At 36.1% G+C, this 14947-nt stretch overlaps 1 protein-coding gene across 4 annotated transcripts in view; it reads left to right on the forward strand.

The window, feature by feature from the left end:
* Positions 1 to 14947, forward strand: part of LOC149085739 (uncharacterized) — a 49077-nt gene that overhangs the window by 26123 nt on the left and 8007 nt on the right. For all 4 annotated transcript variants that reach the window (XM_089232134.1, XM_089232135.1, XM_089232132.1 and 1 more), the window contains exons 9-11: positions 885 to 981; positions 6736 to 6945; positions 10535 to 10629. In XM_089232134.1, the coding sequence (XP_089088260.1) occupies positions 885 to 981; positions 6736 to 6945; positions 10535 to 10629 (402 nt within the window). The remainder of the gene's footprint in view (positions 1 to 884; positions 982 to 6735; positions 6946 to 10534; positions 10630 to 14947) is intronic.

The raw sequence follows: 14947 nt of genomic DNA on the forward strand, positions 1-14947 counted from the left end.
TATTATATCAGTGGTGGCTTATCACAGAAAATTTTTGGGGGGGGGGGAGCAAAATCATTTCGCATCTTATTATGATGAGTTTATATAATGAGTTTTTCCTCTAACCCCTATAATCTAAATAGCATTGACTACATAGATTTATTAATGTATTTCTTTTTAGATAAAGTATGGCAATGCAATAATATCATTAGTTACTGTTTGCGAGCAAGTTCAGTTTTAAGGTATAATTTTTGTGGGTTGGCCAAAATCAGACCAACCCTGTATGTTAGCCTACACATGATGCTCACTATTTAATTAGAAGTGTGACCAGGTTCGTCACAATTTGCTTGTGTTTTCTTTTTTCGAAAAATGACCACATGTTTAACCTAGATTGTTGCCGATATGCGGAATTACAGAGAAATGCTTTACTTTCGCAGGGAAAAGGCTTAAAAATTCATCAGATATCGAGCATCAGTTCTGCCTCTTGACATTTAAATCAGGGGAATGGCTGTAGGTCCTATGTTCTGTTAAGTCTTGTGTGCCCTTTTGCAGACCTGTTGGTGATTTTATTATTATTATTATTGCTGTGATTTTAACTTATTATTTTGGCAATGATTGAATTTGCGGTAATTGGGGATGGTTAACACTGTGTCACAAAACTTTGCCCAATGCTATTTTAAGGTGGGGGAGGGAGAAATCCCTACAATTTTACTTATAGAGAATCCCTACTTTATTTTTCAAAGATTCCTTTTATATTTGTTTCTATGTGTAATGCCGAACCCACAAAAATCTCCCTTATTCTCATTATTTAAGGTTGGCTGTGGTGATATTTCACGAGGAACAAGCAATAAATGATATTTATATTTATTACAGATTGATAATGTGTGAATTTTTTTCTTCTTAAGGTGAGTCGTCCTCTTGTTCAGAACAACATTGCATCGACAAAGTATCATTCCCCTGATCGACAGATCACTGCTAGTCCCGTCAATTCATCTGTCAATGGTTTGTATTTTTTTTGTTTTGTTCTATCAACAGTTATTCATATAGATAATAATTTATGTGCTGTGAAGTTTTTTCAAAGTGACTCAGACATTGTGAACGGAGGCTTGAACAGATGCTAATCTTACCATTAAAAAGTCTAACCACAGATCCTATAAAATTCAATTTCAACATTTAAGTGTAAAACATTGATGGCAGCACTAGCTTCACACACTAAACAAGATATGTATGCAGACTGGCAAGTACAACTCACTCATGAAAGTGAACTTAACTCATGGAGTAAAGCAGTAGTGAATTGTTCAATGGCGACAGGCAGGAATTGTGCTCTTTTTAGAAGAAAAAAATTATGAGTGCTCCCTTCTCTACAAAAAAGAACCTTGTTAAGACAAAGTAGAAAAATGTTTTGTATCATTTGGCAAAACAGCGATTTGATTATGAAAATAGGCTTGAAACAAAATACAGTGAACCTCCTGGCAATGATGGTATTTGATATAACAGTAAATCCCTCTACAACATAGGCTACTACTAAACCACATATGCACCTCATCCATATTCCTCTGCGGAACTTCTAACGAATTGGTACATGTTGGAAAGTGTGTGTACCTATAGTGAACCTTCCGTGAAATTTCTTTCTGTGTAATAGCTTGTTATGTGTAGTGCTGCCTTCTGCAATAAATTTTTTAAACTATGAGTTTTTTCTCAACTCATAGTGATTGAAGGGTAATGAATGAATAATTATACAGTTGTAGGCCTGTTGCTCTTTGCGGCAAGACTTTTTAAAGGGGAGATCGGCTCGCATTCGTGCCTCGTAGTTGGGAACTGCAGAAAATCAACTTCTGCCGACCACCACTGCAACGACAGTGGGTTTACAATATAGGCTATATGCTCAACCCATGGTCCGCAACCTCAAACTGAAATTTTGTAAAAAATGAACTAAGCAACACAATTGCAGAATACTCAATTCCCCGCAGCACTCTGTTCCAGAGCACTTAAATGGCCTGTGGTACATTTACGGAGAGATCACTTAAGTGATTTGTGCTGCATATTTACAGATTACGTGAGTGACCCACGGGGCACAATTATAGAGCACTCAAGCAGACTGTGATGCATTTCTAGAATATTTAAATGATTTGTCGCACATTTACAGATCATTTAAATGAACTGCTGCACATTCACAGATATACAAATACAAGGCCACATCAGGCAAAATGCCCAATGAGGTGGCTGAGAAAAAGATGCCCATAAAAATATGGATGTCATATGTTTCAAAAATACAGCAACCCAATTAAAAACACAATCCCAAAAATGATAAACAATATATACGCATGATAAGATGCCCATAAAGAATATTATGGTTGTCTTATTCAAAGTATGGATAGCTTCTCGATTTACCCCAACATGTTTATCGTATTTCTTTTTAAACGTGTCAATTGTGTTACAATTTACTACCTCCAGGGTAAGCTATTCCATTTATTGACAATCCTATTAGAGAAAAATTCCCTGCTATACCCTTACCTAGTATTGTCCCTTACTAATCGATACTGGTGTCCCCTTGTAACACCAGCCAATTGGCGGTGTACTAAAAGTTGATGGTCCATCCTATCCATCTCGTTGAAAATTTTGAACACTTCGATCATATCTCCCCAACACCTGTGCTCATCCAATGTAAACATTTAAAAAATGAAGTGTCTCTTCATAACTCAATCCCCATGTGCCAATAAGGACATGCATAGCTCTTCTCTGCACCCCTTTAATCAAATCCGTGTCCCTCTGTAGGTATGGTCTCTAAAACCTTACAGCATACTCCAGTCCAGGACGAACTAAGCCTCGAAAAAGCGGAAGAATGACTTTAGGAGAATGTGAAGAGACCTTTTAAAGATAATTTAATGATCCATGGTACAGTTCCACATCTCTCAAGGGGCTCATGACCCCCTCAGCCAACTCACCATTAAAGTAACGTACAGCTCACTTTCAGATCACCTAAGTGGTGTGTGGCACAGTTCCAGAGCACTTAACACTAGAACTACCGTGCGGTCATTCTGACCGCTTTCTGAACTTTGATCACCCACTACATCTTTTTTTTTTTTTTTTCAAAATTTGGCGATTTCGCTCCATTATTTTTCCTAATTTGATGAAAGGAATCTTTTGGTGCAAAAAAAAAAAAAAAAAAAAAATGTAAGTCATTTCATTGATCAATATTATCATCCACTGGTCGAGAAATGTTTATGCCACTGTCACAGCTTATGATTATATATATTTATTTATACATCAAAAGGTGTGCATTTACACGTCAGCGCGAGACAGTATTTTGTGTATTTTATACGCATTTTCAGTATGCGCACAAGAATGTTCAGCTGGGAAGACCATGTGGGGGGGGGTGTCTTTCTGTACACAGTAAAATTGTATAAACGTGGTTGCCGGTGCTGCAACAGTTTTTCCACGCTAATCGCTGTGTTTTGACATGGGACCCTATGCCTCTTCGTTCAACTCATTTACAGTGCAAACATTTTTGTGAGCGTCAATATCGGTGTAGAAGCGAGTGGAAATCATGGCCAATTGTCTGGAAATCGAATGCCAACAAATCCTTGAAACACTCAGTAATATATCTGAAGGCATCTCTGATGTAGAGGAAGATACTGAAGAGCAAAGTGCAGAAAACAACAAGGATGAATTCATTATACAAAATCAAAGTGACTTTTTTTCGGATGAAATTTCCAATCAAGCTAGCTGTGATGACCAAGACAGGGCCGTCTTAAGAGCATCATGGGCCCCCGGGTCAAGTGATTTTTCTGAGGCCCTATCTGACAAATTTTAAAAAATTTGAACCGGTTCGAATTTCTATGAGACCCCTCCTCCCTTGAGGCCCTTGGGCCGTGCCCGGGTGAGCCCATGTGTTAAGACGGCACTGGACCAAGATAATATGTTTGGACATGTATTGCACTGGATTCACCCCAAATCGTTTTGGTTGACAGAATTTTCCCTCCTTTTTGATTATGCTCTTCATCTAAGCATAAAAATGCTTATTATTATTTTTAAAGATTATTTTAAAAGATAACTATTATTTTTTTAATTCTTACTTTCTTTTTCTATTTTGCACAATTCCATGGGTATCCCCCCCCCCCCCCCTGTCAGCAAAATTTCGTCAGCAGCTTAGAATATTTGATATCTTCAAAAAGGGTGATCAATGACTTAAGCAACCTTCAAACCCCCTCCCCCCTTGTCATTAAAAGTCAGCAAATCCGAAACCCCCTCCCACCCCATGATGCTGACGTAATACTTGAATGACCCCTAAGATATATATTCCTTCAACAAATTTGGAATCAAGTTCTAGATGGTGGTTGATGTTGATTGTAAATATGTGTGCAACGGTTTTCCATATCGTGAAAAGGATGAATTACATCCGAATGATGTACCTCTTCCAGAATACGTTGTAATGAAGACTGCACAACCATACCTAAAAAAAGGAAGGAATATTACAACCGATAGTTTTTACACTTGTGTGAAGCTTGCGGAAAAATTGAAAATTGTTGATACTAGTCTCGTGGGAACCATGAATAAATCCTGACGAGAAATCCCTAATGTAGGTCATAAACTCAAATGCTCAGTTGTAAGATACCAAACTCCTAAAAAGACATTTTATTGCAATGACTGTGTGTCAAGGAAAACCTAATCTTGGTTTTGAGCTCCCTTCATCCCTCAATTAAAATTTTGACAATGAAAAAAAAAAAAAATCCAGAATCTGTGGAGTTAACTTCATTTTATATATTTAGCAGATGAACTCTGATCACCTTTTGTCGCAAGTAGATGTGCTTCCCCCACCCCCAGATTTGTCTGACGATAATCAAACAGAGAAATTGGGAAATGCTAACAGTGCTATGTAAACAAATTAAAAAACAAACTGATGTTGTGCAGAAAGTATAAAATCTAGTTTGTGTAAAGCATTGTGAAGATTCAATGTTAAGACTGCTAAGTGATACATGATCGCTATATGCTTTTTATTTCTCTGCGAAGTTTGAATACCTGTTTGTGTTTCCTTTTCAGTGGTGCGATTATTCATATTATTATATAAATTATATATATATATGTATTGAATATTATATATTCATAATAAAATCATATATTCAGAATATATTATATCAAAACAGTACCCAATTGTCCGGGGAAAATATGTTGTAAAAGTTAAAAATTTTGTATGTTATTTTTGACACAAAATAAAGTGTTCCAGACTCTTCCCCGAAACTGGGCTGGAAGAGATCTCGGCAACAGTATAAGTCTAGTGGCAAAGTTTTGGCGTTCATTCATTCAGTATATATTATATCAGTGTTTCCCAACCTTTTTGATTGCGTGGATCCCCTGTAGCGAAGGCCAATGCACAGCGAACCCCCTGTAGCGTCTGAAGGTCAATTTAGACACCACCCTCATACAGTCTAATACCTATTATGTTTTTTAGTTTGCATATAAATTTCTTTTTAATTTTCGTATAAAAAAATGAATGTATTGCTATTTCACTGAACAAAATATGTCATTCATGCAATGGTAGTAAATAAAAATTAACCCGCAGACCCTTTACAAAGTAGGCTACTACTAGACCACCGGGGGTCCGCAGACTACAGATCAGGAAAACACCGTATTATATCGTCTTTTTCAATTTTATTTTTTATTTTGAGATTTTATGAATTTTTAACCAAGACTGTTCTGTTGTTTCCTAATTAGAATTGAAAAAAACAACAACATATTAAGTGTTTGCTTCAATTAGAGTTTTTTAATTTATTCAGCTGGGGGGGGGGGAGGGGTTAAGAAATTCACCCGATGAAATGTGAAACAGTTCCTATGTGTGAAAACTTACGACTTGAAATATTGATGTCCATGAATAATACGTAATATAAATTCTAAAAATATAAACATAAGATTTTTTTTCAAGGTGGGGGGTTGGGGCCCCCAAAGCCTCAATACGACAATATTTCAAGACATGCAACCCTAGTCCTTATGACACTTGTTTTAATCCAAAATAAATCCATATTTACAGCTGTATGACATATTTTTGCAATAGCGATCAAAAAGACTGCTCCAGTAGTTCTAGGGGGTCCGGAAATTCCGGTAGTTCTAGTGCTAAGTGACCCACAGCTCATTAACAGATCACTCAAGTTGCCTGTGGCATGTTTTTAAATTATTAAAGTGGCCTGCACTTTAAAGTTGAAAACTTTTAGAAAAGTTGAGCACAATTTTTTTTCTCAAATCTTGTTTGAGAAAATTCCTCCAAGAGCATCAATATTTTGCACTTCTGTTTGGTTTTTTTTAGCTACAAGAGTGTATGTACCAGGAAGTTAAGCTATTATACTTCCATAGTAAAGGAACAATATATGCCTCTACAGCAGTGTTTAAGCTACGGTCAAATTTTTCGTAAAATGCGAAAGAAAATCTTTAGAATGCGAAAGAAGTGGTAGTTGCTTTCACAAAAATGCGTACAGGAGGTACAGAACGAATAGACATCCAAACATCAATCATTATATTAGCATTGTAGCATTTTGATGAAGCTTTTCTCCCCATTTTTGCTTTTTTGCGAAAGAAATTTTTTATCTAGCTTAAACCCTGCTCTACAGTACAGAGGCATATTGCTGTTCCGGATTTATTCAATGATCCAGATAAACTTCGCTTTTGCTGACACGCAAAGAAAGAGCCAGGGTAATATGGAATCATTTACAACTGAAAATTTCTAGAAGTCAACTTCTGTTAACAGTGTCTCTTTTGCCTCCTTAGAAAGTCCCGTTGGACAAAGAAAGAAAGATAAGGTTCCAAAAATACGAAGTGGACCAGTGGAGCTTGCCAAATGTGAATTTTGTGGGAAGCTTGGTCCCAAGGCAAAGTTTAAACGTTCGAAGCGTTTCTGTTCAACATCCTGTGCTAAAAGACACGGTTCTTCCAAGCGCCATGCAGCAGCTACTTCTGATTCTGATCAGAAGCATTCCGGTAATTTTTTTTTCTTTCTTTGAAACTTTTCACGTTGAAGTTGTTCATTGAATAGTTACTGCTAATGTTCATGTGTTTTATGTCTAATAAACTAGAATTGTTGAATCAGATGTCTCGCATTTGTTTCATACAGTATGTTTACATTGTACGATTTAGTTTAGATTTATTATATTTTTTTATTACCTTTTATGCCTTTTTGTGGTTGATATATATTTTTTTTGGACAAAAAATTTATTTTTGTATCATTAAGGCCCGTTTACACAAGACAAGTGCTTTAGTTGGCAACTTAATTTTAACTTACCGCTTCTTCTTGAAAGTGTCCACACGTATAAGTGGCAAGTAGTTGCTCATTGGATAATTTTTACGGAGGCGAGCGCAGTTAGCGCATGCGCGCTTCGGTCTACTCAAATCCACGGAGAGAGAGAGACGCAACGTGCGGGAGTGTAATAGTAATAATTTTTTATTTATCTGGCATTCAGAGAGGTGCTTGTTTTAAAGCTCATAGCTTTCGTAACGATGGATGAAGATGATCACGTAGAACTTACGAATACTGTGATCAGAGCCACATTATATATTTTTTTTAAAGAAGAATATAAATTTATTCACTTTCACTTTTACCCAAGAGGGGTATAGTTATGTGGTACACATTGAGGACGATGTATATTCTGACTCCAATTGAAGAAACGGTTAATAATATTTAAGTTCATTTAATTTTAAAAAACTATTTACATAGGTTAACAATATTAATTCCACATAATAAAAAAGGAGAAACTTTTTTCTCACTTGCGCAAGAGCAACACACTGAGCAAAAAGTAGGTCACGCAAGGGAAACAGTTCGCTTGTCCCCTTTTTTCGCCTCTGCCACCCAGGCATCAGGAGGTGCACGTAAGGGGGGGGGGTGCGAGAGATGACGCCACAGGGGAAAAAAAAGAATACACAACATATTATAAACTTATGTAAGTCATCGAGAAGAAATATAAGATTTCTCTATTTCTCCTCTAAGTTGTAAATATCGATTATACGATATTTTAATCAAAGTTAAAGAGGAGATAAATTATGAATTATGTAAGCCGAAAATACGGGAGAAGATTCTTGGCATTTGTAGGAAATTCTAAGGGTTAAAAATTAAATAATAAAAATTCATTAAACAAAAATTATTTCCAAATTTTCGAAATCATTATTATTTTTTAATTTAATCTATAGAGATGATATCTTTATGTTAAATACAGTATTTGATCATGTATTTTTACAACAGATGGCAGCAAATTCGTTCTGGACGAGAGAAATATTCGAAACCCTCCTCCAGTTTTTAATATATAAATCCTCCCCACCTGATATATATTTTTGAATCTTCAATTTTTTTCAACTCCTGACATCACGTCGACAGAATATTCCATAGCTTTTTCCAACATCGAGTAATTTTTATCTTGTTTGTTAAGGTAATTTTCATTTCAATAGTTCAACAAACATTCATGGCGAAGATATTTTTCAACAAACTTGAAGCTTGTGTCCTCTTGCCACCTCACCATCCAATATTTCCGCGGAATTCTAGCGAAACTTCAGGAGACGACGGAGTATGAACAGATCCACGCTTGAGATCAAAATAAACCCCCTCCGTGAGAGAGCAAAAAGACCCCTCCAGTGCGGCAGGTCACGCCCACTGGCGCATGCGCATAGGTCTACTTAACCGGAAAAAATAGAACCGTTCGTATTCACTTACCAACTAAATCCCAATTAAATCACTTGCGCACTTGCCAACTAAAGCATTGTAAATGGCCCTTATCGTCTGCATACATTGTATCATACTTGGCAACTAAAAATTAAGTTACCAACTAAAGCACTTGCCTTGTGTAAATGGGCCTTTACAGTAAATTGAAATTACAAATAACTACGTTTACAAGTTCACAAGATGAGCAATTTTTTTCATCAAGTTTTTACTTAATAAAGAAGCAATGCCTCATATTTAGAGAAGTGTGGGGCGGGAGAGACTGTTACACCTTGGAACATTACTTTTTAAATTCCCCCCCCCCAAAAGTCAGTTTTCACTGTAGAAATTTTACTAAATTAAATTTTAGTATCTGTGTACGCAATCAAAAATTTTTGAATTTGAGATTTCATTGGCTCAATTTAATTTTAATCTTTTGCTTCATTTCATGAACTGAACAATTTTCCTTATATTTGGAATCAATTTATGTTCAATTGAATTGTCATTCTACTTCATCATACATGCAAGCTATTAGAGATATGTAAAATGATATAAACACTATGTCCTAGCACTATGACATAGGATAGCATATATGATCAAAAATATGTATGTGTGTAAATGTTAAATTTATCAAAATATGTGTGTAAATGTAAAAATTTCAAGTAAATCAATGGTTAAATAGTATTTTTAATGATATTCTTACTAGAGCATAATTTTTCACCACATTAAAAGGTACGAGACCCCCCCTTAAGCGGATGTTAGGTTAGCAAAGTTTTATTTTTCATTTCACCTTTGAAGATTTTTTTAAAAATCTTCAAAGGTGAAATAATTGGACCATTGCCATCGGCAATGGTCCAATTATTTCAAATTATGGTTTCAAATTATGGCAGTCTTTTCAAATAGAGTAATAAGAGTATGAATTTTCACAATTTGCAAAAAACCATTGCCTGCTAGACCTAAATAATGATTTCGAACATTGATGTTAAGATATCGGTAAGGCATTTGCGCAAATTATTTACGTTAATGTTGAGTTGATAAATCATTAGATATATATATATATATTTATACTGCATAGATATACAGATAATATGAAAATAATTTGAGGGACAAAAATTATCGAATGCAGCGCGATACTTTACTAATTGTAAATAGTACATGTACTCTGGGCTGGAACTAGTGGGGGGAGGGGCAGAGAGGGTGATTGCCCCGGCTGGAAAAATTCAGGGGCAGCAAGTTTTAGGAGGAAAACAAAGAACACCATTATATAAAATTATTGAATTTTAAATTGGTGGGCATGGCAAATTCATTTTTGCACTGTGCAGCAATGATTTCTGCCTACATATTATCACCAGTAGATGGCAGTATATTTTTGAAAATCTTCATCTGTCTCCCGACCACGAGCCGCCACTGCTGGCCAGTAGACTGAACATATTGCTACACTGTTACCTTGCCTACACTTTAGTAATTGATACGATGGAAAAACTTTATAGCAGTCTCATAAAGCATCGGCCAAACAAATTGGAGGAGGAAAAGATTTTGAATATTTTTCATTGTCTTAGAAATACACAATTTTTCTTGAAAATATGTCAGATTTTTAGGGCTCAATTCATGTATAGGTTTCAAATTTTTTGACAATTTGGTGGTTCTGGGGTGGGGGGGGGGGGAAACTGGCTTATACACAAATATATATATGGCATATCATATTTTTTATCTTGCTTTTTCTTTTATTTACACTGTTGAGAAATTTGTTTGTTGGGACTCTTAGATATTGTATATAGTGAATGTTTTCACCAAAAAAATGTTAGTTTTTTTTTTCAGAAAAGGTTTATTACGAAGCGTCCAAATGTTTCTGTAAGTTTTTTTTCCTGATATATTGTTCACCAGGTTCTGGGAAATCTGGAAAGAAGAAGAAACTGGGATTCAAGTCGAAAAAGAGTTGGAAAAAACTTCAAAACCGGTCTTATGAAATAAGTGAATGGGTGAGTTCTATGTAATTTTTTTTACTGCATGTATATGTTGCAGAAAATTTGATAAATCTGGTGATTATGCATAATTGCCCATTAAATTTATCATTTTTACTGGCAATTATACATAATGTCCAAGCGTCCTTGGTAAACATGGTAAATTCATCAAATTTGCCAGTTAGCATGAATAGTTGCCATTTTGTGGTGGGAAATATGATAAATCAGCCCCATTGCCATGATAAGATTTATTATTTAGATGGTCATTCTTGTGAGAAAGAGTCACATATAATGAACTCTTATTAAACAAATTTTTCATGAACATCCCCAAAATAATAACTCCTGTTTGACCAATTGTGAAATTGGACCTCCACATAATGAACTTCATAATAATGACTCGACATTACTCATATTTTACAATCATACCCCAGTATAACAAACTCCCATTTAATAAATTCTTTGGTTTAACAAATTTTTACCAGCCAAGAAAATTAGAATGAGAGAAGAGCAGCAAATTTTTTTTTTTGTTTCAGCCTTAATAAATCTGCCTTTGCTAAGATAGTAAGGGACTAGGTCAGTGAGCAGGGCCAGCAAGCGAAGGTGCAAGGGTGCAGTGCACCCGAACAGCAGGTGGTAAGGTGCGGCAGCTTAAGCTTTAGTTAGACATCAAAATCTTTTAAAACTTCCACTACTAAAAATTAACATGACCAGAGGCGTATTTATGATTAAGCTGTCTATGTGCTGTAAAAACATTTTCTGCCCTTCTCTCTTCCTAGTTTAATTCTCTTAAATTTATTTCTTAAATTTGCCAAGCTACAGTCTGCAAGTGTGCCTCTGTTTCTTAGTTAATTTTTTCATCACTCCCTCTTTTTTAACCTGTTCCATTTGCTTTCTAGATCACTCTTTTTATTGCTCACATGCTTCAAGTTCTCTAGATCACTCGTTTGGTCACTGCAAACTCTCACTTGTTTAGTGACGCACATGTTGGCAAACTCTAGCTTATCAACCTAGTATTTTGCTCTCTGGGAAGAGGGGGATTTATAGTTTTGCAAATTTTGGCGTCCTTCTTCCCTTATATTAATTTTCTTGACCACTCATTTCTGAAATTTGCTTCCATGGGCTATAGCCCTCCAAGTCCCCCTGTAAATATGCGTCTACACATGACATCATGCTTTTGAGCCATACCTTGCAGACACAGAATTTGAGAAAACTTGAGGGAAAAGACAGAGCTTGGGACAATAATACCAGAAACAAGAATTTGTGTGAGACAAGTGTGCATTTTTATGCCCCAATTCTAGTAATTTTTGTGGAATAGTCAAATGAAGGCAAATTAAGAATTCAGCTTTTTACTTGTCTGGTCCCTGTTGCACCAAAAACGTGCCCTTTAACAATAACTTTTTTAAATAAAAGTCGCCTTGTTGTACTTCTTTTTTACAGGATAAGTGTCAATAATGATGATTCAGTGATGAATAACAACGGCTATAATATGAATTGATCAATTTGGCATTTTTAAGAACAATAAAATGATTCTAGACCAAAAAACGGGACAATCTTTTTTAAAAGTGGGACGTATGGTCACCTAAAGTATGATTGGTAAACAGTTGCATGCAGCTTTGTATTGCAAAAAATCAGGTTTTCTTCAGGATCACCTATGGCATCGGTTCCTCAACCTTTTTTGACTCACTTAGCTCTATCCAGTTTATAATTTTTATGGTGGAGCCCTGTTTTGACTCAAGGAGCCCTTTTTTGTACATAATTTTAACGGCAGAACCTTATAGGCCTCTTTTATTTATTTATCTATCAAATTTATTGATTTATATTATTGTCCTTGAGTCACCGCGGAGTCCTTGGGATGTGCACACGGAGCACCGATTGAGAACCTCTGACCTATGGTAAAGCCCTGTCAGCCTCCTGCAAGAGTCTTTAGGGTTGGTAGCTAAGCATGAGCCATCCATGTCAGTGAGTGAATAAAAAAGTGACCTAGAGAGTTTGCAAGTGCATGAGCAAGCATGTGAATGAACAAAAGAGTGGCTTACAGAGCGAGAGGTCAGTGAGTGACCTAGAGCATGTGCAAGCATGTGAATAACCAAAAGATTGATCTAGAGCATAGTTTCCCAACCTTTTTTATCCCATCGCCCCCTTCTTCAGAAATTTTTTTCTCCCACCGCCCCCCAACACAATCCAACCCATAGGAGCCTATGTTATACCCGTAGCTTCTACCCCTCCCCAGAACATTCCAATGCCCACGTTGGGAATCACTGATCTAGAGCTTCTGCAAATATGTGAATGGCTAAAGAAATGATATAGAGCATGTGTAAACATCTAAATGATCGAAAGTGTGACCTATCTAGTAACCATACCAGTAAGTCACCAAAAGAGTGACCTAGAGCATGTATAAGTATGTAAGTGACCAAAACAGAGGGTGTGGAAGCATAGGAGTGACAAAAACTGTGCGTAAGCATGTGAATGACTAAAAGAGTGACTTAGAGAGTGTGTGAGCATGGGAATGACCAAAAGAGTGAGAGACAGTGTACTTGCAGGGGTTGGGGAAAGGGAGCAAGCGGGTTATAATGCAGGATGGCGAATTCGAGGTAAGAGTAGTCAAGAAAAATAGGACTAGAATGGGAGAAGGGTGGCAAAATTTATGTAGCCCTCAGAGGCAGCAAAACCATAAATGCGTCTCTGCTTGGGTATTATGCGTAATGCTGGTAAAAGTAATAATTTTTTTTAGCATTTATAAAATTTACTAATGATGCTTGGATATTATGCATAATCAATAGTAAAAGTGATAAATTCATCAAACTTACAGAGACGATTGGTAATTATGCATTATAACTGTTTATCACACTCACCCCCACATATACATATATTGCTCATTCACTGCTAAATTCATACATGTATGGCAGTACAGACTAAAAACATCTCAAACAGAGAAACAGATGGAGTATTTCTCTTCCTTGTTTTTATTTTTATTCTTTGGTTAGGGAGGAAAGCAATATATTTCAAGATCAGAAGAAAAAAAAATCTTGAAAACAGGTGGCAATTTCTAGAAGGTTTAGTGATTTCCTCTGTGGCAGTTATAATGTAGATCAGGAAAATTGAAAAACCGCTGAAAGAGTTAAGGGGCCATTCAAGTATTACGTAAGCAGATTTTTAGCCATTTTTGACCCCCACTCCCCCCTTGTCAGTGAAAGTCAGCAAAACACTGACTCCCCCCTTGTCAGCAAAATTTCGTCAGCAGCTTAGAATATTTGATATCTTCAAAAAGGGTGGTTGATGACGTAAGTAACCTTCAAACCCCCCTTCCCCCCTCGTCATCAAAAGTCAGCAAATCCGAAACTCCCTCCCCCGACCCTCGATGCTGACGTAATACGTGAATGACCCCTAATGAGAGAGAAAGAAAATCACAGAATTGATGGAAATTATGAATTAATTACAGGGAAATTCCAGAATTGATCAGAAAAAAAAAATTCCAGAATCAATGGAAATTCCAAATTAATAAGAGAAATTTCAGAATTGATAAAAATTCAGAATTAATGACAGAAAAAATCCCAGAATTCACAAAATACAGGGTGGGCTAAAAGTCTAAAAACTTTAAAAATTCATAAAAACCGGAAAAATGACCAAAATAAAATATGGTTTGCAGGGTTAGCATTGCTAGGTCACAGGAATTTTTTTAAGACAAGGAAAAAAACAGCTGATAGGTGGAACTGACGTACACAAGTCAAAGAAAAAAATACGCAAGTAACGAACAGAATGCCTTCAAATCATTCATTACAGCAGTATGTGTGCCACCACCACAGAAGATACCACATTGCAGGCGAGTCACAAATCCAGCAATGTCCGAGTGCAGCAGGTTTATGATGGTGAACTGGTAGTGGATTGGGAGTGCAAGTTCTTATAACCGTCTCATTTGCATATTTCCACCGAAGTCTCTCATCACAGTGTCACCTATCGGCTGTTTTTTTTAGTTTTTTTTTTTCCCTGTCTCAAAAATATTTCAGTGACCTAGCAATGTTAATCCTGCAAACCATTTTTTATTTCGGTTATTTTTCTGGTTTTTATTTGTTTTTAAAATTTCTACGGACATTTTGCCCTCCCTGTATATTTGATATTATGTATATATTTTTTCACTTCTATTACCGTAAGTGAGGTTGCCCCTCCCCAAACCCACAACAGGTTTGACGTTCCTACTGCAGACCTTTAAGGGCAGCTCCGCTTTACTAAATTTTGCTAAAACAAGACTGAAAAGTTATATTTAAGAAATCACAAACTGCAAAATTTTGTCTGGAATTCAACTTGCAAGCTCATTTTTATGATTAAAATCAAATATGTG

This window comes from Pholcus phalangioides, unplaced genomic scaffold, assembly GCF_987345545.1.
Source record: "Pholcus phalangioides strain wild (caught in Gottingen) unplaced genomic scaffold, Ppha-v1.0 ptg000005l_1, whole genome shotgun sequence".
In the NCBI taxonomy this organism is placed as follows: domain Eukaryota; kingdom Metazoa; phylum Arthropoda; class Arachnida; order Araneae; family Pholcidae; genus Pholcus; species Pholcus phalangioides.